The sequence below is a fragment of the Neophocaena asiaeorientalis genome, unplaced genomic scaffold, assembly GCF_003031525.2.
Source record: "Neophocaena asiaeorientalis asiaeorientalis breed wild unplaced genomic scaffold, Neophocaena_asiaeorientalis_V1.1 scaffold179, whole genome shotgun sequence".
Classification (NCBI taxonomy): Eukaryota; Metazoa; Chordata; class Mammalia; order Artiodactyla; family Phocoenidae; genus Neophocaena; species Neophocaena asiaeorientalis.
Window position 1 is genome coordinate 98573 of NW_020172775.1, and position 27619 is coordinate 126191.

The window sequence follows — 27619 nt, forward strand, 5'->3', positions numbered from 1 at the left end:
CATTCAACTTACACAATTTTTCCAGGACTTTTCCACATGGATTGCCTTTACAAGATTTCTTTTCTACCAAGATTTCCTGATGATTCTGAAAAACAAAATTATGCTGTAAACTGTGAACTCCTGAGTCAGTTTATTAAAATGTTCTTTGATAAGAAATCTCTGTGAAGAAACAAAGTCGGAATAGAAGCTGCATTTCCCCACAACTTCAGCATTTTCCCAATCCCCATCCGGGGTCACTAGTTGCCCTTGTTCATATTCCACTGGCCCCACACTAACGCTGTACATCTTCTGCTTTTCGGATTCATCCTCAGATTTCCAGTCATCCGATATGGTAGAACACCAGGAATCACCCATTGTGTATCTTTCCAGGTTCATGCTGCTGGGTAATCTGTCACCAGAAATGGCCTCTGTTGATGGCGACTCTTGGCTTTTAGGTCTGTTCTTCCATGCTGGAAGGAAATGAAAAACAGGTGCTTGGGAAAAAAAGCTCCTAGAGTGAGAATGATGAGATAAAAGCAACAAGATGTGCACGATACAAGTAGATGTTTTTAAATATCAACTAAGGGAACAGATGGAACTTTGAGAAGAGAAGCCACAAAATGTACACACAGAACAAGAGGAATCCACAGGAAGACTGATCAGCTAAAAAAGTCATCAGCAAAACAGGGGGAGAAGACATATTAGGGGAAACATCATGGAATAAGCAGACATCCCAAACATAAAATATTCTGAACAGCCACCCCTCTTTAATCCTTAGATATCTCCAAATTCTGATCCATCTCCCTAGTTAGGTCCATTCCTCCTGTAACTGACATCATATTAACCTTCCTAACAAACAAGTTCCACAATGTCAAGAGGATACCTCTTGATCCAGTCCTCCCGAGCACTCAGAATCAGGGTCAAACTACCACAGCTCTCCTTGTTCCATTTTCTGCTGGGTTTCTTTAGTTCTCCCTGTAAGTGACCATTTCCCTCATTAACACACAATTCCTGTCTGTTTGAGGCCTGTCTGTTTTGATCCCCAAGGTCTCAGGTGACAGCAACCCTTCCCTTTCTTCTCATCATTCAGGTCACAACTCCCAGGTCACCTCCTCTAAAAGACCCTCTCTGACCTCGCCTCCTATATGGGTTACTCCTCATTTTCCAGCTCACTGTCCTGTTTTATCTGCTGCTCAGCACTGGTTAGCGCTATTTAACATCACCTTGTTCGTTTGGTCCTTTATTGTCTGCTCTTCCCCAGACACCAGCATAGCACTGGTAGCTCTGTGGGTGCCTGAGACATGTCTGTGAGGTGGACAGAGGGTACACAATTGTGCTCCTGCCAGGTGGGGAGGCCTTACATTCCTGTCCACAGGGAGGAGGCTATGGAATTGTCTGTGAGGAGAGCTTTGCAAAGTCAAGCAGAGCAAAGGAGGGGACCCAGAAACCTGCAGTGGGTTTCTCCATGAGTCCTTAGCTGGACCCTAACTGCAAATGTATCGGAAAAGGCTCTCAAAGACCTGGCAAAGAACAGCTGCTAGGTTTCTGAGCAGAGGTTTCAGGAGTTACACAGTGTTGGGAGGCATTAGAGTTCTGACCCAGCTTGGGCAAAAGAACATCAGTAAGCACCCAAGGCATTCAGCTGAAACCCTAGAAAGCTACATCCCAGAAGGAAAGACCATGCCCAAGAATAAGGGCTACACCCAAGGATTAAGCAAAATCAAAGTAACTCTACCTTAATCAATCCTAAACCAAGCCTCATCAGGATTAGGGTGATTTGTAATTATTTAACCGCCTACCAAAACAAAATTCACACTCTTTAGTAGAAGATAACAATCTATAGTCCCTACAAGGTGTCATCCACAGTGTCCAGTACACAAAAAAATGACTAGAATCAGGAAATGTAAGAATCAGGAAAATGTGACACATAATCAAGAAAAGAAAAGTCAACAAAAACAGATATCCCAAACATCAGAAGTAGCAGGAAAAGATTTTAAAATTATTATAAACATGATAAATAATTTCATGGAAAAAAAAGAAGAAAAGAACCAAAAAAATTCTACAACTAAATAAAAATATAATATCTGATGTAAACCATGAATGCACCTAACTGCAGTCTGGACACAGTAGAAGAAAGGATTGTGAATTAAGGCAGGTAGGTGGAAACTTTATGATGATACAAAGGAAGTGAAAAGAATGTAAAAACAGAGCATCTGACATAGGATTAATGTGTAACGTGTAATGTTAAAGCAGAGAGACAGAAAGCAGCAGAAGGCATATTTGAAGAGATGTGGGAGAGTTTTCCTAGATTGATTAAAGGCACCATCCTATAGATTCTACAAGCTCAGCAAACTCCAAACAGAATCATTTCCAAGAAGACCTCACCTAAAACATCACAATCTGTTGATAACCAAATAAAAAGTAAAAATCTTAAAAGTAATCAGAAGAAAACAACTGATTATATTCATGGAACAACAAGAAGGATAACAGCTGACTTCCCACAAGAAACAATGGAAACAAGGAAACAAAAGACAAACTTTTTTTTTATTTTTGGTACGAGGGCCTCTCACTGTTGTGGCCTCTCCCTTTGTGGAGCACAGGCTCCGGACGCTCAGGCTCAGTGGCCATGGCTCACGGGCCTAGCCGCTCCGTGACATGTGGGATCTTCCCAGACCAAGGCACAAACCCGTGTCCCCTGCATCGGCAGGCAGACTCTCAACCACTGCGCCACCAGGGAAGCCCCAAGACAAACATCTTTATTATTTTTTTTCCCACAACTTTATTGGAGTATAATTGCTTTACAATGGTGTGTTAGTTTCTGCTTTACAACAAAATGAATCAGTTATATATATACATATGTTCCCACATCTCTTCCCTCTTGCGTCTCCCTCCCTCCCACCCTCCAGATCCCACCCCTCCAGGCCATCACAAAGCACCAAGCTGATCTCACTGTGCTATGCGGCTGCTTCCCACTAGCTATCTACCTTACATTTAAAGCTGAAAAGAAAAAACCTAAAATTTTATATCCAAGAAAAAAATCCTTCCAAAATGAAGGCTTAATAAAGACATTTTTAGGCACGCATGCGCACACACACACACAAAGTGGAGAGAATTTTTCATCATCTGAGCATATCACAAGAAATACTACAGCACGTTTTGTTGTTGTTTTTACATAGAGTAGTTTATTCCCTATCATTCTACAGTCATAAGAAATGATATAACAATAAAACTGAAAGGTAACTAACATAATCCTGATGATGAAACTCAATAACAAAGCAGGTACCTGAAACTGAACATCGTTTAACAAAATGGAGGAAAAGCCACGAGCTGATGTTGTCTTTTAACCCTTGACCCTCTATCTTTTCACTACTGCATTCAGCCAATATTCCTTACTAGTACTGGCTTCTATCAACTGCCTGCATAACCTGGGTTTTAGAAGATTACATGTCTAACTAGAAGCCTCTCCCCTTCCACCATTATCCTTCATAACAGCAGGAGTATAGGTATGTACATTTATTTCCTGGCAAATGTTCTATCCCTAAGGTCTGATATTTATAACATTAGCATTTAAATTTTATTATTATCTTTCAAAAACTATTCTTCTGTTTGTTAAATCAATTATCATCGACGTTAATTTTTTATCTACAGGTAATTTCTGTTGCTAATACTCTATGGTGATAGTAAAGCAACCTCAAAACTCTAGCGTAAGGTTACCCTCTGAGAGTTAATCTAGTAAAATTAACAAATAATGACTGAGACTCATCATCTGTATAAATAAGCAAAGTGTCAATTATTGTAAATGTCTGCCTCAGTCTCAACTAGGGTAACGGCAGTCTGATCTTGGGGAGAAATTACTGATACGTGATGTTAAGTAAGAAAGCTAGAACCGAATCAGTACAAGAAAGATCATAATAATAGAAGTAACTTGGATGGTGGTATCTGCAAAGCACTGAAATCTGGCATGTTACATCTGTTAGATATATAACCTGATATATAACAAATATTTACTGAGTTAAGTAATCTGAACTGAGAATAAAGAAGCCAGATATGGTGATAATGTAGTCCTTACCCTAATAGATGTTTACTGTTCAAGGGCAACAACCTGCAGAGAAAATCTTATGATTCTGACGTTTGACATCATATTTTTTAGCATGTCATTACACACTTCAATGTATGATAAATACAGCTAGTAACGTCATTCTAAATGACAGTCTCTGGGGGAAAACTATACATGAAAACCAGATTTCCATTTTACCCCCTCCCCACTTAATTTCCATTTTTTAATGTAACTTTTTTGTTGAGCCCGTATTAAACACTTACCAAAACAGAATCAAAACAGGCAGTGTGGATTTAAACTTTAAAGCACCAAACCCAGAGACACAGGAACTGAACCATCAGTTCTAATCTCATTAATTTGTTCCCTGTAGATGCTCTCTGCTCCCTTAAAAACAGTTCATGAACTGCACCTCCCTCCCAGAGAGAAGTGAGACACGTGGGAGCCTCATCCAGGCTGGAATGACAGAAGCAGCAGCCAAGACTTTAGAATGATGACAGACTCATCTGAAGTCTCCTCCGGGTACAGTAAGTTTTTTAGCCTGAAAGGAAACCATCAAAGACAGAAGCCTGGGTCTGCAGAGAGGAATGAAGAGCAACCCCAAAACTAATTAACTAGGAAAAAAATATTGTACAAAATTACTTTTAAATTTCTTTAAAATGCTGGTGACCGTATAAAGCAAGAATAATAACAATGCATAGGTCTTCCCTGGTGGCACAGTGGTTGAGAGTCCGCCTGCCGATGCAGAGGACACGGGTTCGTGCCCCGGTCCAGGAAGATCCCACATGCCGCTGAGCAGCTGGGCCGGTGAGCCATGGCCGCTGAGCCTGCGCGTCTGGAGCCTGTGCTCCGCAATGGGAGAGGCCACAACAGTGAGAGGCCCGCGTACCGAAAAAAAAAGAAAAGAGAAAAACAATGCATAATGGACTTATATAATATGTAAAAAGTGATATATACGACAACAGGGAAAACTGCAATTATACTAATATATAAGTTCTTACATTAAGTGGCATAATATTAATTCCAGGAAGATTATTATAAGATAAAATTTGTATTGTTAACCTTAGAGCAAATAAAACATAAGATTATACCATATTACAAAGACATAAAGCTAAGAAGAAATAAAAGGAGATGAAATGGAATAAATACCCAGTTAATCCAAAAGAAGGCAGAATGGAAAAACAAAGGTACAAAGACCAGATGAGACAAACAGAATAACAAGGTGGCAGACATAAACCCAAACATATCAGTAATTATATAATAAATACAAATTTACTGAACAAATTAAGAAATAAGACTGCCAAAATGGATTACAAACAAAACCCAATTAAATGCTGTTTACAAGAGACTCACTTTAACATTTCAACAGGTGAGTTGAAAGTAAAAATAAAGAAAAAGACATGTGGGACTTCCCTAGTGGTCCAGTGGCTAAGGTTCTGCGCTCCCAATGCAGGGGGTCTGGGTTTGATCCCCGGTCAGGGAACTAGATCCCACATGCAATCTTTGCATGTGGCACTTAAGATCCTGCGTGCGGCAACTTAGACCCGGCGCAGCCAAATAAATAAATATTTTCTTAAAAAAGTGTATGTTCAATAGGAAGACTGAACAATCTGCCATGTCATTAAGCCCAGTAACATAGCTTCAAAATACATGAAGCAAAAATTGATAAAAAATATTCAGAGATACAAACTACTATGTATAAAATAGATAAGCAACAGGATATACTGCACAGCACAGGGAAATACAGTCATTGTTTTGTAATAATTTTAAATGGAATATAATCTATAATACTGAATCACTATTTTGTACACCTGAAACTAATATAACATTGTAAGTCAACTGTACTTCAATAAAAAAATTAAGTTATGCTAGCTTCATAAAAACTTTAAGTTTTCATCACAAGAAATAAAAAAAAAATTATAGCTATGTGGTGATAGATTTGTAACTAAACTTATTGTGGTAAGTATTTCAAAAAATATATATATATCAAGTCATAATGTTGTACAGCTTAATGTAATACAATTTTACATGTCAATTATATCTCAATAAAACTAGAAAAAGAAAAGAGAACTGATTTAAAAAAATAAAGAAATCCAGTAATGGTTGGAGATTTTAACACTCTTCTGTCAGTGGCTGACAGAAAAAGCAAACAAGAAAATCCATGAGAATAAAGTGTGCAACGCAACTCGACTTAATTGACATTTATCACGCACTATGCCTAACAAGAGCAGAATACACATTCACTAAAATAGATCATATGCTGTCTCATAAAGACATTTCTCAATAAATGTAAAAGAACTGGATACATACAGAATATGTTATTTGACCACAATGGAATTAATCTGGCCATCAATAATAAAAATCTCCTCATATTTAGAAATTAAACAGTGTATTTTACAAATCAAAGAAGAAATCGGTTTCATATATTCAAAGAACTGACCGCTAATGAAAATATAACATACGAAAATGTGCAGGATGCAGTTAAAATAAGCTTAAGGGAAAATGTAGCTATAAATGCAAGCATCAGAAAGGAAGGATTAAAATTAATGACCCAGAGACTTCCTGGGTCCAGTGGTAAAAAATCCGCCTTGCAATGCAGGGGACACGGGTTCGATCCCCAGTCAGGGAACTAAGATCCCACGTGCCACAAGGCTGCTAAGCCCACATGCCCCAACTACTGAGCTCACGCGTCTCAACTAGAGCCCACATGCCGCCAACTACAGAGCCCTGGAACACGTGCGCCACAACTAGAGAAGAGAAACCCCTCACGCCACAACTAGAGAGAAGCCCGAGTACCACAACGAAGAGCCCGGGCCACAAGGAAAGATCCCGCATGCCTCAACAAAGATCCCGCGTGCTACAACTAAGACCCTATGCAGCCAAAAATAGATAAAATAGATAAATAATAAATAAATCTTAAAAAAAAATTAATGACCTAAGCTTCTACCTCAAGAAGCCAGGGAAAAGGAAAGCAAATTAAACCAAGAAAAAGGAACAAAATAGTCAAGTGGGGAAACCAACAGAACAAAGGCAAAAAAAATACCATCATGACAATACATGCATGTAGAGTATTTGATAAAATATAATGCCCACTCATGATAAAAACTCAGCAAGCTAGGAACAGAGTGCCCTCAATCAGATTGCCCTCAATCAAATAAAGGGGATCAGATCACATTTAACGGTGAAATACTGAATGCTATTTCTTGGTATCATGGGCAAGGCAAGTATGTCCATTCTCACTTTTATTCAGGATTGTACTGGATAATCTAAAGTGACAGATATCACATAACAATGGCTGTCACCTCTGGGGGTACTAACTGGAGAGGGACATAAAGGAAATATATGGGGAGGTGAAAATATTCTATGTGTGGATTAGAGTATGGGTTACATAAATATACAGTTCTAAAACTTTACTGGACTGTACTCCTAAGGACAGCATGTCTCACTGTTAAGTACTAGAGATCCTAGTCAGTATAGTTAACATTAAATAAGGAAAACATAAAGGCTGGAAAGGAAGAAGTAAAGCAATTTTTTTTTTTTGTATATGACATGATTGTGTAAGAAATCCAAGGAAACTAACAAATTCTAGAACATGTAAGTGATTTTAGCAAGTTCACAGTGATGAAATAAAATTTATATTTTAAGGCAGGACAAGAAAAAATTAAACATAAAATTCTCTGTGTTTGTTTGGGCCTTCTCCCTCCCTCCCTAATGTGCAGCGTGAATCTGCATTACACATTAACCAGAGCTCCTCAAAGATGGGAGTGCCTGCTTGACGGTAAAGATCAATTTTTCCCCTTTCTTCTGACTCTAGAAACGTAACTTCTTAAAAGAACAGCATTCTTGGGACTTCCCTGGCGGTCCGGTGGTTAAGACTCCACACTTCAAATGCAGGAGGCGCACGTTCGATCTCTGGTTGGGGAACTAGGGTCTCACATGTCGCGCAGCGCGGCAAAGAAAAAAAAAGAACAGCATTCTTTCCCAACTCTGTAGGGGTCATAGTGACTTGCTGCTTGCTTTGTACGTGCTTACCTGGACTATCTTTGGAGAACTTTATATAAAATGTAAGCATTTTGATGTACCGCCCTCCTACTCTCAATAGGAGGGCTCCCACCACTATCAGGATTCGTGCCTAAATGAATGATTATTCAAGAAATAACAAAAAACAATACTATTATCCTACCCACACTCATAACTACCACAGCACTGCTCAACCTGTACTTCTACATACAACTCACGTACTCCACAGCACTGACCTTATTCCCCTCTACAAACAACATGAAGATAAAATGACAATTCAACTCTATGAAACAAATAATCCTTTTACCAACCATAATCGCAGTATTCACAATACTTCTACCTCTCACACCAATACTGTCAATCCTAGAGTAGGAATTTAGGTTAAACCAGACCAGGAGCCTTCAAAGCCCTAAGCAAGTACGATTTACTTAATTCCTGCCTAATAAGGATTGTAAGACTGTATCTTACGTCAATTGAATGCAAAGCAAACACTTTAATTAAGCTAAATCCTCACTAGATGGGAGGGATACAGCTCCCATGAACCTTTAGTTAACAGCTAAATACCCTAATCAACTGGCTTCAACCTACTTCTCCAGCCACGAGAAAAAAAAAGGTGGGAGAAGTCCCGGCAGGGTTGAAGCTGCTTCCTTTAATTTGCAATTCAAAATGATCAATTCACCACGGGACTTAGCAAAAAGAGGACTTAACCTCTGTCTTTAGATTTACAGTCTAATGCCTGCTCGGCCATTTTACCGAGCAGGTTAATAATTGCTGGTTATTCTCAACCAACCACAAAGACACTGGTACTTTATACTTACTATTTGACTCTTGAGCCGGAATGGTGGGCACTGGCCTAAGCTTATTAATTCGCACTGAACTAGGCCAACCCAGAACCCTGTTCGGAGATGACCAAATTTACAACGTGGTAGTAAAGGCCCACGCATTTGTAATAATTTTCTTTACAGTTATACCCATTATAATTGGCGGGTTTGGAAACTGGCTAGTACCCCTAATAATTGGGGTGACCAATATGGCTTTTCCCCGTGTAAACAATATGAGTTTCTGATTACTCCCTCCTTCTTTCCTAGTGTTACTAGCATCATTAATAGTTGAAGCCGGTGCGGGTACAGGCTGAATTGTATATCCACCCTTAGCTGGAAACCTAGCATACGCAGGAGCTTCAGTTGACCTTACTATTTTTTCTCTACATTTAGCTGGTATATTCTCAATTCTTGGGGCTATTAATTTTGTTTGTTTGTTTTTTGCAGTACGCGGGCCTCTCACCGCCGCGGCCTCTCCCGTTGCGGAGCACAGGCTCCGGACGCGCAGGCCCAGTGGCCATGGCCCACGGGCCCAGCCACTCCGCGGCATGTGGGATCTTCCTGGACTGGGACACGAACCCGTGTCCCCTGCATCGGCAGGCGGACTCTCAACCACTGCGCCACCTGGGAAGCCCGGGGTTATTAATCTTATCACTACTATCATCAACATAAAACCATCCGCTATAACCCAGTACCAAACACCACTATTCGTATGATCAGTACTGATCACAGCAGTATTGCTTCTACTATCCTTACCTGTCCTAGCGGCCAGAATCACCATGCTATTAACTGATTGAAACCTGAACACAACTTTCTTCGATCCTGCGGGAAGAGGAGACGCAACCTTATATCAACATGTATTTTGATTCTTTGGACACCCTGAAGTATACATTTTAATCCCACCTGGATTTGGAATGATTTCACACATTGTAACCTACTACTCAGGTAAAAAAGAGCCTTTCGGGTATATGAGTATGGTATGAGCTATAATATCAATCGGGTTCTTAGGGTTTATCATATGGGCCCATCAAATATTCACATTAGGTATAGACGTTGATACGCGAGCATACTTTACATCAGCCACTATAATTATTGCTATTCCTACAGGGGTGAAAGTATTTAGCTGACTGGCAACACTCCATGGAGGCAATATTAAGTGGTCCCCGGACATGAGGTGAGCCTTAGGTCTCATCTTCCTTTTCACAGTCGGCGGACTAGCAGGTACTGTTAGTACAGTACTGTTGTCCTTCATGATGCCTGCTATGCAGTCACACACTTTCACTACGTGCTCTCAGTGGGAGCTGTTTCTGCTATCACGGGAGGATTTGTACACTGGTTTCCACTACTCTCAGGATATACACTCAACATGAGCAAAGATTCACTTCGTGATCATATTCGTGGGTGTAACATAACCTTCTTCCCGCAACATTTTCTAGGCTTATCTGGCATGCCTCGATGATACACCGACTATCCAGACGCCTGTACAACATGAAATACTATTTCATCAATAGGCTCGTTCATCTCATCAAGAGCAGTCGTACTGATAGTCTTCATTATCTGAGAAGTATTCACATCCAAAGGAGAAGTATTAACAGTGGAACTTACTACTACAAATTTAGAGTGGTTAAATGGATGCCCTCCACCATACCACACATTTGAATAGCCAACCTACGTTATCTAAAGTAGCCAAGAAAGGAAGGAATCGAACCCTCTTTTATTGGTTTCAGGCCAACATAATAGCTGCTATGTCTTTCTTCATGAACGAGGTATTAGTAAAATTTTACATAACTTTGTCGCAGTTAAGTCACAAGTGAAAATCTTGTATACTCTATGGCATATCCCTTCCAACTAGGTTTTCAAGACGTAACATCACGCAGGATAGAAGAATTGCTACATTTTCAAGACCACACACTGATAACTGTTTTCCTAATTAGCTCCTTGGTTCTCTATATTATTACGCTAATACTTACAACTAAGCTAACACATACTAGCACAATAGGTGCACAAGAAGTAGAAGCTATCTGGACTATCCTACCGGCTATTTTCTTAATCTTAATTGCCTTGCCATCATTACGAATCCTTTATATAATAGATGAAATCAACAATCCATCTCTTACTGTAAAACCTATAGGCCACCAATGATACCGAAGCTATGAATATACAGACCACGAAGACCTAAATTTTGATTCCTATATAATCCCAACACTAGACCTAAAACCAGGAGAGCTACGACTGCTAGAAGTAGATAACTGAGTAGTTTTACCTATAGAGATAAGAATCCAAATACTAATCTCCTTCGAAGACGTATTACACTCATGCGGTACCCTCCTTAGGCCTAAAGACAGACGCAATCCCAGGGGACCTAAACCAAACAACCCTAATATCAACACGACCAGGCTTGTATTACGGACAGTGTTCAGAGATCTGTGGGTCAAACCATAGCTTCATGCCAACTGTCCTTGAGCTAGTGCCCCTAAAATACTTTGAAAAATGATCCACGTCTATGCTATAAACTCATTAAGAAGCTAGATTTGTGTTAACCTTTTAAATTAAAGACTGAAAGCTAAAGTTCTCCTTGATAGCATGCCACAACTAGATATATCAACACGATTTACTACTATTTCATCTATATTTCTAACATTATTTATTATATTTCAACTAAAAATCTCAAAACACATCTACTACCCCAACCCAAAATCAGCACTCACTAAAGTGCAGAAACAACCTGCCCCTTGAGAAACAGTATGAACGAAAATCTATTTGCCCCTTTCATAACCCCAATAATAGGCCTCCCTGTAGTCGTTCTAATCATTATATTCCCAAGTATTTTATTTCCAACATCAAAAGGACTAATTAATAATTGCATAATTTCCCTTCAACAATGACTAATTCAACTCACATCAAAACAAATAATAGGTATCCATAATCATAAAGGACAAACCTGATCACTAATACTAATATCACTCATTCTAGTTATTGGCTCAACCAATCTCCTTGGACTATTACCCCACTAATTTACCCCCACCACACAGCTCTCAATGAATGTGGGAATGGCCATCCCCCATGAGCCAGTGCCATCATTACCGGTTTCCGTAATAAAACAAAAGCATCCCTAGCCCACTTCTTATCACAAGGTACACCCACCCTCCTTATCCCTCTGCTAGAATTTATCGAAACTATCAGCCTATTGTTCATCCAACCAGTAGCACTGGCTGTATGACTAACAGCCAATATCACAGCAGGCCACTTACTAATACATCTAATCGGAGAGGCAACCCTAGTGCTAGCGAGCGCCAGCACATTCACGGCTCTCATTACATTTACCATCCTCGCCCTACTCCCCATCCTCAGATTCGCCGTTGCTATAATTCAAGCCTATGTATTCACCCTCTTAGTAAGCTTATACCTACATAGCAACACACAGTGACCCACCAAACCCACACGTATCACATAGTAAATCCTAGTCCTTGACCTCTCACAGGAGCTCTTTCAGCACTTCTCATAACATATGATTCCACTTCAACTCAATAGTTCTACTAATACTGGGCCTACTAATAATATTCTAACAATATATCAACGATGACGAGACGTCATTCGAGAAAGCACTTTCCAAGGCCACCACACACCAACCGTCCAAAAGGGACTCTGAGACGGAATAATCTTATTTATCGTATCAGAAGTCCTATTTTTTACCAGCTTTTTTTGAGCCTTCTACCACTCAAGCCCCACCCCTACCCCTGAATTAGGCAGGTGCTGGCCACCCCTTAAACCCCCTAGAAGTACCACTCCTCAACACTTCTGTGCTATTGGCCTCTGGCGTATCCATTACCTGAGCCCATCACAGCCTTATAGAAGGAAATCGTAAGCACACACTTCAAGCCCTTCTTATTACAATCGCCCTCGGTGTTTATTTTACACTCCTACAAGCATCAGAGTATTACGAAGCCCCATTTACGATCTCAGATGGAGTCTACAGATCAACTTTCTTCATAGCCACAGGATTCCACGGACTGCATGTAATTATTGGGTCTACTTTCCTTATCGTTTGTTTCCTACACCAATTAAAATTCCACTTCACGTCCAACCACCACTTCGGCTTCGAAGCTGCTGATTGATACTGACATTCTGTAGACGTTGTATGACTCTTTATGTATCTGTCTACTGATGAGGCTCATAGTCCTTTCAGCATTAATTAGTACAACTGACTTCCAATCAGCTAGTTTCGGTACACCCCGAAAAAGAACAATAAACCCAATACTGACCCTATTAACAAACGCAATACTAGCCTCACTACTCGTACTTATCGCCTTCTGACTTCCTCAACTAAACACACAGAAGAAACAAGCCCCTAGGAATGCAGATTTGACCCTATAGGATCCGCCCGCCTACCCTTTTCCATAAAATTTTTCCTAGTAGCGATCACCTTCCTCCTTTTCGACCTAGACAACCTAAAAACAATACTTACTATAGCCCTACTTTTAATCTCATTATTAGCAGTTAGCCTGGCCTATGAATGAACTCAAAGGTGATTGGAACGAGCTGGATATGGTATTTAGTTTAAAATAAAACAAGTGATTTCGACTCATTAGATTATGGTTAAACTCATAATTACCAAGCGTCCTTAGTACATATAAATATTATCATAACTTTCACTACGTCCCTCATAGGGTCACTAATATATCTGTCCCACCTAATATTCTCACTACTATGCCTAGAGAGCATGATACTGTCACTGTTTATCCTAGCAGCCCTGACAACCTTAAACTCACATGTCACCTTAGCCAGCGTAATACCAATCACCTTACTGGTATTCGCGGCCGGCGAAGCAGCCCTCGTATTAGCCTTATCGGTAACGGTATCAAACAAATATGGAACCGATTACATACAAAACCTCAATCTTCTCCAATGCTGAAATTTATCATCCCCACAATCATATTAATACCCCTAGCTTGGCTATCAAAAAGTAGTATAGGGCTTCCCTGGTGGCGCAGTGGTTGAGAGTCCGCCTGCCGATGCAGGGGACACGAGTTCGTGCCCCGGTCCGGGAAGATCCCACGTGCCATGGAGCGGCTGGGCCGGTGAGCCATGGCCGCTGAGCCTGCGCGTCTGGAGCCTGTGCTCCGCAACGGGAGAGACCAAAACAGTGAGAGGCCCGCGTACCGGGGCGGGGCGGTGGGGGGAGGTAGCATAATCTGAATTAACTCCACAACCCGCAGTCTACTAATTAGTCTCACAAGCCTACTTCTTAATCAATTCAACGACAACAGCCTCAACATCTCATTAACATTCTTCTCTGACTCCCTCTCCCCACCATTACTAACCCTAACAATGTGACCCCTTCCCCTAACGCTAATGGCCAGCCAATCTCACCTACCCGAAGAGCCACTAATCCAAGAAAGGCCGTACATCACGAAACTAATCACGTTACTGACACCAGTCATCCCTAATCACGACATTCACCGCCACAGAACCATTTTACATTATATTTGAAGCCACACTAGTTCCTACCCTCATTATCATTACCTGTTGGGGTAACCAAACAGAGCAACTTAACGCCGGACTCTTTTTTATTCTACACACTAGTTGGGTCACTCCCATTACTAGTGGCACTAACATATATACAAAACATCACAGGCTCTCTAAATCTCCTAGTACTTCAGTATTGAGCTCAACCACTATTCAACTCCTGACCCAACGTCTTTATGTGATTGGCCTGCATGATAGACTTTATAGTAAAAATACCCCTCTACGGCCTCCACCTCTGACTACCCAAATCACATGTAGAAGCTCCTATCGAAGGCTCTGTAGTCCTTGAAGCCATACTACTGAAACTCAGGGGCTATGGCATGCCACGGATCACATCGATACTCAACCCCCTAACGGAGTTCAGAGCATACCCTCTCCTTATGCTTTCCTTATGGGGAATAGTCATAACCAGTTCTGTCTGTCTACGTCAAACAGACCTAAAATCACTCATGGCCTACTCCTCAGTCAGCCACATGGCACTTGTCATTGCAGCTATCCTCATTCAAGCCCCTTGAAGCTACACAGGGGCTACCGCCCTAATAACTGCCCACAGCCTCACATCGTCTATATTATTTTGCCTGGCAAACTCAAATTACGAACGAATCCATAGCCGAACTATAATCCTAGCCCGAGGCCTACAAATTATCCTCCCACTAATAATCACTTGATGATTACTAGCAAGCCTAACAAACCTGGCCCCACCTCCTACTATTAATCTAATTGGAGAACTGTTCGTAGTTATATCAACTTTCTCATGATCAAACCTCACTATTATCCTAATAGGAACCAATGTTGTAATTACAACCCTATACTCTATGTATATAACTAATCAACAACACAACGCGGCCAGTGTACGTACCACATCAGTAATATCACACCCTCCTCCACACGAGAAAACGCCCTTATAGCTCTCCATATCCTGCCACTTCTACTCCTGTCACTAAATCCTAAAATCATCTTGGGCCCCCTATACTGTAAATATAGTTTAAACACTAGATTGTGAATCTAGCAACAGAAGACTGAAACTTCTTATTTACCGAGAAAGTACTGCAAGAACTGCTAATTCATGCCCCCATGACTAATAGTTTGGCTTTTTCAAACTTTTAAAGGATGGTAGTTATCCATTGGTCTTAGGAACCAAAAAACTGGTGCAACTCCAAATAAAAGTAATAAACCTGTTCTCTTCTTTTGCCCTAATCACATTACTAGTACTAATTATTCCAATCATGATAACTAGTACAAACTCCTACAAAAGTGATAAATACCCATCATATGTAAAAAATACCGTCTCATGTGCTTTCATTACCCGTCTAATCCCAACAATAATATTCCTTCATACACGCCAAGAAATAATCACTTCAAACTGACACTGAATCACTGTCCAAACCCTTAAATTGACACTCAGCTTCAAAATAGATTATTTCTCAATTATGTTTGTACCAGTGGCATTGTCTATCACATGATCCATCACAGAGTTCTCAATATGATACATCCATTCAGATCCTTATGTCAACCAATTCTTCAAATACCTACTCTTCTTCCTCATTACTATACTAATCCTTGTTACAGCCAACAACCTCTTCCAACTTTTTATTGGGTGAGAGGGGGTAGGAATCATATCTTTCCTACTCACCAGGTGATGATATGGAAGAGCAGACGCAAACACAGCTGCTCTCCAAGCAATCTTCCATGACCACATCAGAGATATCGGACTCATTATATCAACAGCATGATTTCTGTCCAACTCAAAGGCATGAGACCTACAGCAAATTTTTATACTCGACCTAAATTCTCTAAACCTCCCCCTCACAGGACTCGTACTAGCCGCAGCCGGAAAATCAGCCCAGTTTGGACTTCACCCTTGACTCCCTTCAGCAATAGATGCTCCTACCCCAGTATCAGCCCTACTCCACTCAAGCACAATGGCCATAGCAGGAATTTTCCTACTTATCCGATTTTACCCTTTAACAGAAAACAACAGACTCATTCAAACAATAACATTATGCCTAGGAGCTCTTACCACCCTATTCACAGCTATATGCGCTCTCACCCAAAACGACATTAAAAAAATTATCGCTTTCTCTACCTCAAGCCAATTAGGTCTGATGATGGTAACAATTGGTATCAACCAACCCCATCGAGCATTCTTACATATTTGCACACATGCTTTCTTTAAAGCCATACTATTCACGTGCTCTGGATCCATTATCCACAACCTAAACAACGAGCAAGACATTCGAAAAATAGGAGGCCTATTCAAAACCCCGCCCTTCATTGCAACAGCCCTTATCACTGGGTGCCTGGCACTGACAGGAATGCCTTTTCTCACTGGTTTTTACTCTAAAGACCTAATCGTCGAAACCGCCACCACGTCTCATACCAACGCCTGAGTCCTATTAATAACTAACCGCTACCTCCCTCACAGCCGTCTACAGCACCCACATCTTCTTCACACTACTGGGACAGCCTGCTTCTCCACCTCAGCTCCTGTCAACGGAAACAATCCCCCCTAGTTAATTCTACCAAACACCTACTAACCGGAAGTATCTCTGCTGGATTCATCATCTCCAACAACATCCCCCCAACAGCCATCCCCCTAATAACCACACCTTTGCACTTACAACTAACTGCCCTCATAGTAACAGCTCGGGTTTTGTACTAGCATTCGAAACCAACCTTAACACACAAAACTCAAAATATACTTACCCTCAAACTGCTTTAAATTCTCTACTCTCCTAGGATATTTCCCTACCATCATACACGGCCTTCCTCCCCATCTAAACCTATTAATGAACCAAAATTAGCAACCTCCCTCCTAGACTTAATCTGACTAGAAACCATCTTACCAAAGACCACAGCCTTCATTCAACTGAAATCCTCCACACTAATCTCAAGCCAGAAAGACCTTACTAAACTATACTTTCTATCATTTCTCATCACCATCACCCTTAGTATACTCTTATTAATTACCCCGAGTAATCTCCATAATAACCACAACACCAATAAGTAATGACCAACCAGTAACAATCACCAACCAAGTACCATAACTATATAATGCCACAATCCCCATAGCCTCCTCACTAAAACACCTACAGTCACCAGTATCATAAATAACCTAATCCCCCAACGCATTAAACTTAAACACGATTTCCACATCCTCATCCTTCAAAATACAAAACACCAGTAAAAACTCTACTATTAACCCTAAAAGAAACGCCCCCAATACAACCTTATTAGAAACCCAGACCTCAGGATATTGTTCAGCGGCTATAGCCGTTGTATAACCAAACACAACTAATGTGGGGAATATTAGTATGTAATGTAATTATTGATATTACATAATACATATTATTGATCGAACAAAGTACATTAAGTTAAATCAGTTCAAATCAACATGCTTGGAATCCCGTCCATTAGACCACGAGCTTAATCACCAGGCTGCGTGAAACCATCAACCCGCTCGGCAGGCGTCCCTCTTCTCGCGCCGGGCTCATAACTTGTGGGGGTTTCTACTGAACTTTATCAGACACCTGGTTCTTACTTCAGGGCCATCTCACCTAAAATCGCCCACTCTTTCCCCTTAAGTAAGACATCTCGATGGGTTAATGACTAATCAGCCCATGCTCACATATAACTGCGATTTCATATATTTGGTATTTTTTATTTTGGGGGGGAGGGGGAAGTGCTTAGACTCGGCTATGACCTTAAGAGGTCTTAACACAGTCAAGCAAATTGTAGCTGGACCCGGATGTATTTATTAATTGGCAAGAACAACCTGTGTTGTACAATCACTTAACGGTCACAGGACATAGCACTTTACTATTCCCCACCCCGGCTTAAAATATTTATCCATCACAATAAATCAACCTCAAGCCCCTCCCTCTCATACCAATGAGCTACTTAGATATTCACCACCCATACAGCCAGACATCCCCCTAGATTCGCCAGCCATCTTATCAAAAATTTAATACTAAATCTAACATAAGCCACAACCATACAAACACCACCTATGTGCAACAAGTTAAGGTAGCTTAAATATTTCCTAAAGCAAGACACTGAAAATGTCTAGATGAGCTTACTAGCCCCATAAACATAACGGTTTGGTCCCAGCCTTTCTATTAGTTTTTAATAGAATTACACATGCAAGTATCCGCACTCCGGTGAGAATGCCCTCTAAATCACTAAGATTAAAAGGAGCAGGTATCAAGCATGCTACACCAGCAGCTCACAACACCTTGCTTAACCACACCCCCACGGGAGACAGCAGTGATAAAAATTAAGCCATAAACGGAAGCTTGACTAAGCCATATTAATCAGGTTTGGTAAATTTCGTGCCAGCCACCGCGGTCATACGATTGACCCAAATTAATAGAACTACGGCGTAAAGCGTGTTAAAGAACCATACAATATAAAGTTAAACCTTAATTAAGCTGTAAAAAACCATAATTAAAATAAAAATAAACTACTAAAGTGACTTTGACATATTCTGATCACACGATAGCTAAGATCCAAACTGGGATTAGATACCCCGCTATGTTTAGCCCTAAACCCAAATAATCGTAAGAACTAGACTTCGCCAGAGCACTACTGGCAACAGCTTAAAACTCAAAGGACTTGGCGGTGTTTCACACCTCTCTAGAGGAGCCTGTTCTATAATCCATAAACCCCGGTAAACCTCGCCAGCCCTTGCTACTCCAGTCTATACGCCTCCATCTTCAGCAAACCCTAAAAAGGAGCAAAAGCACAGTTAGAACACCTAAGAACGTTAGGTCAGGGTGTAACCTACGGGGTGGGAAGAAATAGGCTACATTTTCTACACCAATAGCACCCTTTACCCACACGAAAGTTTTTATGAAACCTAAAAACTAAAGGAGGATTTAGTAGTAAATTAAGAATAGAGCGCTTAATTGAATAAGGCCGTGAAGCATGCACACACCGCCCGTCACCCTCCTCAAGTGCCATGACAAAGCCACAATTCATTAACACATGCTAAACAATTATATGAGAGGAGATAAGTTGTAACAAGGTAAGCATATTGGAAAGTGTGCTTGGATAAAATAAGGCATAGCTTAAATAAAGCACCTAGTTTACACCTAGAAGATTTCATAAGCTATGTATGTCTTGAACTAAACCTAGCTCACAACTTTCCCACCATACTAACACAAGCTAGTCAAATAAAACATTCACTAGACATCTAAAGTATAGGAGATAGAAATTTAGACACTGATGGCGCTATAGAAAAAGTACTGTAAGGGAATGATGAAAGAAATATTAAAAGTAATAAAAAGCAAAGCTTACCCCTTGTACCTTTTGCTTAATGACTTAACTAGCAACAACTTAACAAAGAGAACTTAAGCTAAACTACCCGAAACCAGACGAGCTACTTATGAACAGTTACTAGAACAAACTCATCTATGTGGCAAAATAGTGAGAAGATTTATAAGTAGAGGTGACAAGCCTAACAAGCCTGGTGTTTGCTGGTTGTCCAGGAAAAGAATTTCAGTTCAACGTTAAGTAATACTAAAAACCACAATAAGCTTCCACGTGTATTTAAACGTTAGTCTAAAAAGGTACGGCTTTTTAGAAATGGATACAACCTTAACTAGAGAGTAGAAACAGACAACACCATAGTTGGCCTAGAAGCGGCCATCAATTAAGAAAGCGTTCAAGCTCAACAACAAAACACATCCCAATTCCAATATTAAGTAAATCAACTTCTAGTCTTATTACTGGACTAATCTGTACGACTAGAGAAGCAATACTGTTAACATGAGTAACAAGAAATATTTCTCCTTGCACAAGCTTACATCAGCAACTAATAATATACTGATAATTAACAGTAAATAAATACAATCCAACACTAATCTATTAAATGCACTGTTAACTCAACCCAGGCGTGCACTCAAGGAAAGACTAAAAAAAGTAAAAGCAACTCGGCAAATGCAAACCCCACCTGTTTACCAAAAACATCACTTCTAGCACCACCAGTATTAGAGGCACCGCCTGCCCAGTGACAACCGTTAAACGGCCGTGGTATCCTGACCATGCAAAGGTAGCATAATCATTTGTTCTCTAAATAAGGACTTGTATGAATGGCCACACGAGGGTTTTACTGCCTCTAAGAGTCACCGCCTGCCCAGTGACAACCGTTAAACGGCCGCGGTATCCTGACCATGCAAAGGTAGCATAATCATTTGTTCTCTAAATAAGGACTTGTATGAATGGCCACACGAGGGTTTTACTGTCTCTTACTTTCAGTCAGTGAAATTGACCCACCGATGAAGAGGTGGGAATAACAAGACAAGAAGACCCCATGGAGCTTCAATTAATCAACCCAAAAAACCAGAATCTCAAACCGCCAAGGAATAACAAAATTTCACATGGGTTGACAATTTCAGTTGGGGTGACCTCGGAGCACAAAAAACCCTCCAAGTGATTAAAGCCTAGACCCACTAGCCAAACCATAATATCACTTATTGATCCGAAAAATTGATCAACGGAACAAGTTACCCTAGGGATAACAGCGCAATCCTATTCTAGAGTTCATATCGACAATAGGGTTTACGACCTCGATATTGGATCAGGACATCCCAGTGGTGTAACTGCTATTAAAGGTTCGTTTGTTCGAGGATTAAAGTCCTAGTGATCTGAGTTCAGACAGGAATAATCCAGGTCGGTTTCTATCTATTACACATCTCTCCCAGTATGAAAAGACAAGAGGAAAAAGGCCCACTTTAAAAAGCGCCTTCAAAACAATTAATGATCTAATCTCAACTTAATAAGCAAGCACAAACCAACCACCCAAGACCAGGGTTTTGTTAGGGTGGCAGAGCCCGGTAATTGCATAAAACTTAAACCTTTATGCCCGGAGGTTCAAATCCTCTCTCTAACAAAACGTTTATAATTAACATTTTAATGCTCATCATTCTTATTCTCCTAGCCGTGGCATTCTTGACATTAGTAGAACGTAAAATCCTAGGCTATATACAACTCCGAAAAGGACCAAACATTGTAGGAACTCACTGCCTACTCCAACCCATTGCCAATGCAATTAAACTATTCACTAAGGAACCCCTACGACCAGCTACAGCCTCCACCTCCGTATTTATCATCGCACCCATCTTAGCCCTAACCCTAGCCCTCACAATATGAATCTCCCTACCCATGCCATACCCCCTCATCAACATAAAACTAGGAGTATTCTCATACTAGCAATATCAAGTCTAGCCGCATACTCTATTCTATGATCTGGCTGGGCCTCCAGCTCAAAATACGCACTAATTGGAGCCCGACGAGCAGTAACACAAACAATCTCACACGAAGTAACACTAGCAATCATCCTCTTATCAGTACTCTTAATAACTGGATCCTTCACCCTATCAACCCTAACCACAACGCAAGAACAGTTCTGCCTAATCTTCCCATCACGATCACTAGCCGTAACCTGATTTATTTCCACCCTAGCAGAAACCAACCGAGCCCCTTCTGACGTAACACAAGGAGAATCCGAACTCGTGTCTGGCTTCAATGCAGAGTACGCAGCAGGCCCCTTCGCCATGTTCTTCCTAGCAGAATTCTATTTCTAGGAGCATTCCACAACCCCTACACCCAGAACTATATACGATTAACTTCATCATTAAAACACTACTACTAACAGTATCTTTCCTATGGATTCGAGCATCCTACCCTCGATTTCGGCACGACCAAGCAGCACACTTACTCTGCGAAAGCTTCCTACCTCTAACACTAGCCCTATGCGTATGACATGTATCACTGCGTGTCATAACAGCAAGCATCCCTCCACAAACATAAGAAATATGTCTGACAAAAGACTTACTTTGATAGAGTAAATAACAGAGGTTCAAACCCTCTTATTTCTAGAATCATAGGAATTGAACCTACCCTTAAGAATTCAAAGTTCTCCGTGCTACCATATTACACTACGTTCTACAGTAAGGTAAAAGAGCTATCGGGCCCATACCCCGAAAATGTTGGTTTATATCCTTCCCGTACTAATAGATCCCATTATCTTTACCATTATCCAGACAACTGTCATTTTAGGACCTGTAATAGTAATTACCAGCTCTCACTGGCTACTAGCCTGAATTGGATTCAAAATAAATATAATAGCCATCATCTCTATTACAATAAAAAACTTTAATCCACGAGCCATAGAAGCCTCCACTAAATATTTTCTAACACAGGCCACCGAATCCCTACTACTTATAACAGCAGGCATCGTTAACCTACTACACTCCGGCCAATGAACCATCACAAAGCTATTCAACCCAACAGCATCAACAATGACAACACCGATAAGATCAATGCCTGGATACATGCCTTACATGATGACCTCGTGGAAGTGAAACCCAAGATGGTTGTGACGGTGTTTGCATGCTTAATGAGGAAAGGACTGAACAAAATAAAATAACGAAACATTTATTATGATTTTCTGCCACATTAAACACATTGAACGCCTCACAGTTTACAGAATTCTTAAATGTAGTGGGTATAAAACCAGAGATTATTTGCATGCTCAAAACAGTTGTATGAATCATGAATGAATTTAATATCCTGTTCATACTAGCTAGGATTTGTTGGCCTTTTTGGATAACACAATTAATTTACCAGTCGATACTGATAAGAGTGTGTTCATTTTCAAGATGATATTTTACGATTAAGTTATTGTTTCCTGAAAGTCTCACTAAAACAAGACTAATTCGTTCTTTTTCATGGCTATGAAAAAGCTAATTCATTCTATTTCATTGCTATAAAACTAGGACTATCCCCTTTTTACTTTTGAGTGCCCGAAGTAACACAAGGCATCCCTTTAAGAGCAGGCCTAATCCTACTAACATGACAAAAACTTGCACCCCTATCAATCCTATATCAAATCTCACCATCAATCAATCTAAACCTAATACTAGCTTTATCCATACTGTCCATTCTAATCGGAGGTTGAGGTGGTACATAAATAAAAAATAGATCTACTGAAACGTGGGGCAAAATATGAATATAAAAAAAGGACATATCATGTTGGCACAAGGCAAGCAAAATAGATCAATGGAAGAGGTGAGAGCAACAAAATAGATCCACACATATACATGCAATAGATTTTCAACAATACTATGAAGGAAAATTTTTTCATTAAACGGTGCTGAAACAACTGGACAACCATAAGAAAAATAAATGCCTTGTCTACTACCTCACACTTACATAAAAATTAATTAAAGGTGGATATTAAGTCTTGATATACAAGCAAAAACTATAAAACTACCAGAAGAAAACAGGAGAATATGTTTGGAGTTTTGGCAAAGCTTCATTAGGACATTTAAAACACACACACACACACACAAAAACCTAACCATAAAACAAAAAGTTGATAAAATCAGACCTTGTTAATTCATGACCCAGCAATTCCACCCCTAGATATTTTCCCAAGAGAAATAAAAACATGGTTCTACTAAAAGCACTGTACAGAAATGTTCATAGTAGCATTACTCATAAAAGCCCAAAACGAGAGACAACTCAAATGTTCATCAACAAGACAATGGATAAATAAATTGTGGTTCATTCAAAAAATGGAATATTGCTCAACAGTAAAAAGAAACAAGCTAACAATGCACACAATGTCATGGATGAATCTCAAAAATCTTGGGGTAAGCCTTACACAAAAGAAATAATGTATGATTCTCTTTATAGGAAGTTCTAGAAAAGGCAAAAGTTCTATGCTGGAAAAAATCTGAACAGTGGTTGCCTTTGTTAAATGCAAAGACGTGGGCTTCCCTCGTGGCGCAGTGGTTAAGAATCCGCCTGCCGGGCTTCCAGGCCGCGAGCCACAACTACTGAGCCCAAGTGCCACAACTACTGAAGCCAGCGTGCCTAGAGCCTGTGCTCCACAACAAGAGAAGCCACCACAGTGAGAAGCCCGCGCACCGCAACGAAGAGTAGCCCCCGCTCACTGCAACTACAGAAAGCCCACGTGCAGCAACGAAGACCCAACACAGCCAAAAATAAATTAATTAATTAATTAAAATTTTTTTAAATGGAAAGAGGTAACAAAAGGAATTTGTGAGGTAATGTAAATGTCCTCAAGCTCAATTTGAATGATTACGTATAGGTACACGTTTGTCAAAATTTTTCAATTGTACGCTTAAAATTTGTGTATTTAACAAAGCACTGTTAGCAAAAATACATACAAAAAGGCCCACTGTCTTCAAAGTAACAATAATAAGACAGAGAGTTGACTTCTCAACAGAAACCATGGAATACAGAAAACAATAGCATGGTGTCTTTAAAGGGCTGGAAAAAAAAAAAAAGAACTGCCAACTTAAAATTCTCTGCTTAAAGTATCTTTCCAAAATGAAGATGAAATAAAGACATTTTCAGGCAAACACCAAGTGGGGGAATTCTGTCACTCTAAAAGAAATGATAAAGGGAGCTCTTCAGACAAAAGGAAAATGATCCTAGGAGGAATTATGGAAATACCAAAGGGAGTGAAGAGTATACGAAAGGGTAGATATGAAGGAAAATATAAACATTGACTGTAAAGATCCTTTCTCACCTGGGCAGGAATCCTGGGAGAGTCCTCTGTCCATTATCCATGGCTCTACTCCGAGTTCTAGCTGGACCACGATAGCTGGTTTGGAGATCCAAGACACTGTCCAAGTGAGAGATCAGGCCTTTGAGGGCTTGGAAGAAGAGAAACCCTTCTAGGGTTCACTGACCCCACACTCCCAGCCAGGTCACACCCACTCTGCCAAAACCCCAGGCAGATGCAAGTCAACACAAGGCACAGCCTCACCCACAATGACCAAGTGCCTAAAGGTCTCCAGCATCACGTTGTGGTACAGGGCCTTCTGGCCAGGGCCCAGCAGCCCCTACTCCTCCTGAGTGAAGCCCACAGCCACATCATCGAAGGTTAACTGCCCCTGAAATGTCACCGTCGTGTCTGCTTAGCTAAGACCCTGATCTCTGCAAAGCTCCCACGAGGGCTGGGAGCAGCATACATGAGAACGTGAGGATGGACTCAGGCGTACTGAGAGATGTCCTGAGAAGGTTCTGGCTTCTGAGGGATACTCAAGGCTCCCCGGGGTATCTGGGGGCCTCCATCAGCCATTTCAGAGGAGTGCCCCCATAATACTGAAATGTTTACCCCCCAAGAATCTCACGCATTTCTTGATAAACTAGGGATCCTCCACAAGATCAAAATGTACAGTCATCCTTCAGGATTCCTCTTCCTTTTTATACATCAGGCATAAAAAGACGATGTTATTAACTGCCGATAATAATGTTAATATTTGCCAAGAGTTCTCCAGGCTGAGCGCAATGATGAGTCAGCACTTTCTCTAACGGAAACTCACTTAACCCTGGAAACAGTCTGAGAAAGTAGTTGCCACTTCCTGGAGTCTGTTCTTTTGTCCTTTCAAAGGAGGAGCCTGAGCTGAGAGAAGTGCGCGACTTTTGGAACACAGGTTACGCGGGCTTCGTAAGAATTAACAGAGACATGCTCCCTCTTTCAGACAAGTCATTCCAGATGATGGAAATACCAGAATCGTTTGTTCATTAAACGGGTGGTAGCTGAAGCCATTCGGGTCAGGAAGTTTCTTGCCGGGGGGGCTTTGTGACTAGATCTTCACTGGCTCTAGGGCTTTATTGATACACTTAAGGACTGCAGGCCAAGGCAGTTTTCTGCCTCTTCTGTTCATCCCTCCTCGGCCAGAACGACGGGCTGAGGGTCCGAAGTCGGGGGAGTTATGCCCCCTAGCCTGGGGTCCAGGCCCAGCCCATCAGGAGGGAGAGGAGAGGCCACTCACCGGGAGGCAGGCAGCCAAGAGCCCCGTGGCCGTCGTCTCTTCCGACTCCGAGCTCTCGACCGAGTCAGAGCTGGGAAAGGCGAGTAACAAACCTCGACGGCGGTCAGGTCCGACCCGCAACGCCCACCCCGGAGTCTCTGCACACAGGGAGGGCCCAGGGCCACGGTTCTCGAGTCCCGTCAGCTCCCGACACCGTCCGCCCCAGGCCCCGGTCGGCCGGACCCCGCAGCTCTCCCGACGGTTACTCCGTCCCCAGACCGCGGACTCCGGAGACCTCGGCCCAGAGCGCCCTCCGGGGAAACTACCAAGACCAGGAGACCCGCGGCGCGGCCTGCCGACCAACACGTGTGCGCCGCTGCCGGAGCCCTGTTCCTGAGCGCACAGAGAGTCAGACTACATTTCCCAGAAGACCCTGTGGCGCGACCTACCGACCAACGCGAGAGCGCGACGGGGGAGCCGGGGACGTTGAGACGCCGCTGCGCTGGAGCTTCTGGGAGTTGTATTCCTGCAGCCGACGCTGGACCAGGGCGTCCAGGGAGTCAGACTACATTTCCCAGAAGGCGTGGCGGCGCGGGGGGACCGCCCAATGGGTTTGCGGGGCCGGGCCTAGGCTGGGACTAGGGCCTTCGGGAATCAAAGTCCTGACTCCCGGGCCAGGTCTAGGACGCACTGAGACCACTTTATCTCACTGTAACACACAGAAGCGACTATTGGGCGGGCATCCAGAGGGTCCGGGGAGCCTGAGGATGAGCGTTCTGGGCGTCTAGGAACTCATAATCACACTAACCTTGTCCGCCAGGCGGCGCGCCGGCACCTAGAGCATCCTACTACATCTCCCAGGGGGCTTCGCGGTGCAGTGGGCGGGTCCAGTCTGCGACCTCTTGGAGCGAGGCATTCTGGAAGTTGTAGTCCATTGTCTCCAGGCCTCGTGAGGCCTCTGAGGACAGCCTGCCCTTCACACCAGGCGTGGAAGATGCTACCTTCACAAATATACCTTCCTGGAGATGAAGTAAAAATAAATGTCACCTTACTTGTTTATTTGGTTTGTTGTTATTGGTTTTTTATATATATATAAATTTATTTATTTATTTGGCTGCGTTGGGTCTTCGTTACTGTGTGTGGGCTTTCTCTAGTTGTGGAGAACAGGAGCTACTCTTCGTTGCAGTGCGCAGGCTTCTCATTGCATTGGCTTCTCTTGTGGAGCACGGGCTCCAGGCACATGGGCTTCAGTAGCTGTGGCACGTGGGCTCAGTAGTTGTGGCTCATGGGCTCTAGAGCGCAAGCTCAGGAGTTGTGGCTCAAGGGCTTAGTTGCTCCGCGGCACGTGGGACCTTGCCGGACCAGGGCTTGAACTAGTGTCCCCTGCATTGGCAGGCGGCTTCTTAACCACTGTGCCACCAGGG

At 41.8% G+C, this 27619-nt stretch overlaps 1 protein-coding gene across 2 annotated transcripts; it reads right to left on the minus strand.

Moving 5' to 3' along the window:
* LOC112396928 (zinc finger protein 184-like) lies at positions 1-26602 on the minus strand. 2 transcript variants are annotated; one of them, XM_024740911.1, is made up of 3 exons: positions 25205-26602; positions 24965-25060; positions 1-449 (listed from the first exon to the last, which is right to left on the minus strand). In XM_024740911.1, exons 1-3 carry the CDS (start codon positions 25236-25238, stop codon positions 64-66), a joined length of 516 nt encoding a protein of 171 aa, XP_024596679.1. In that variant the 5' UTR covers positions 25239-26602; the 3' UTR covers positions 1-63. The 2 variants fall into 2 exon arrangements, 1 of the variants encoding a protein (XP_024596679.1); XR_003002674.1 differs by lacking the exon at positions 1-449 and adding an exon at positions 13943-13987 and having other exon boundaries at positions 24965-26602.
* Between the last annotated feature and the right edge of the window lie 1017 nt (positions 26603-27619).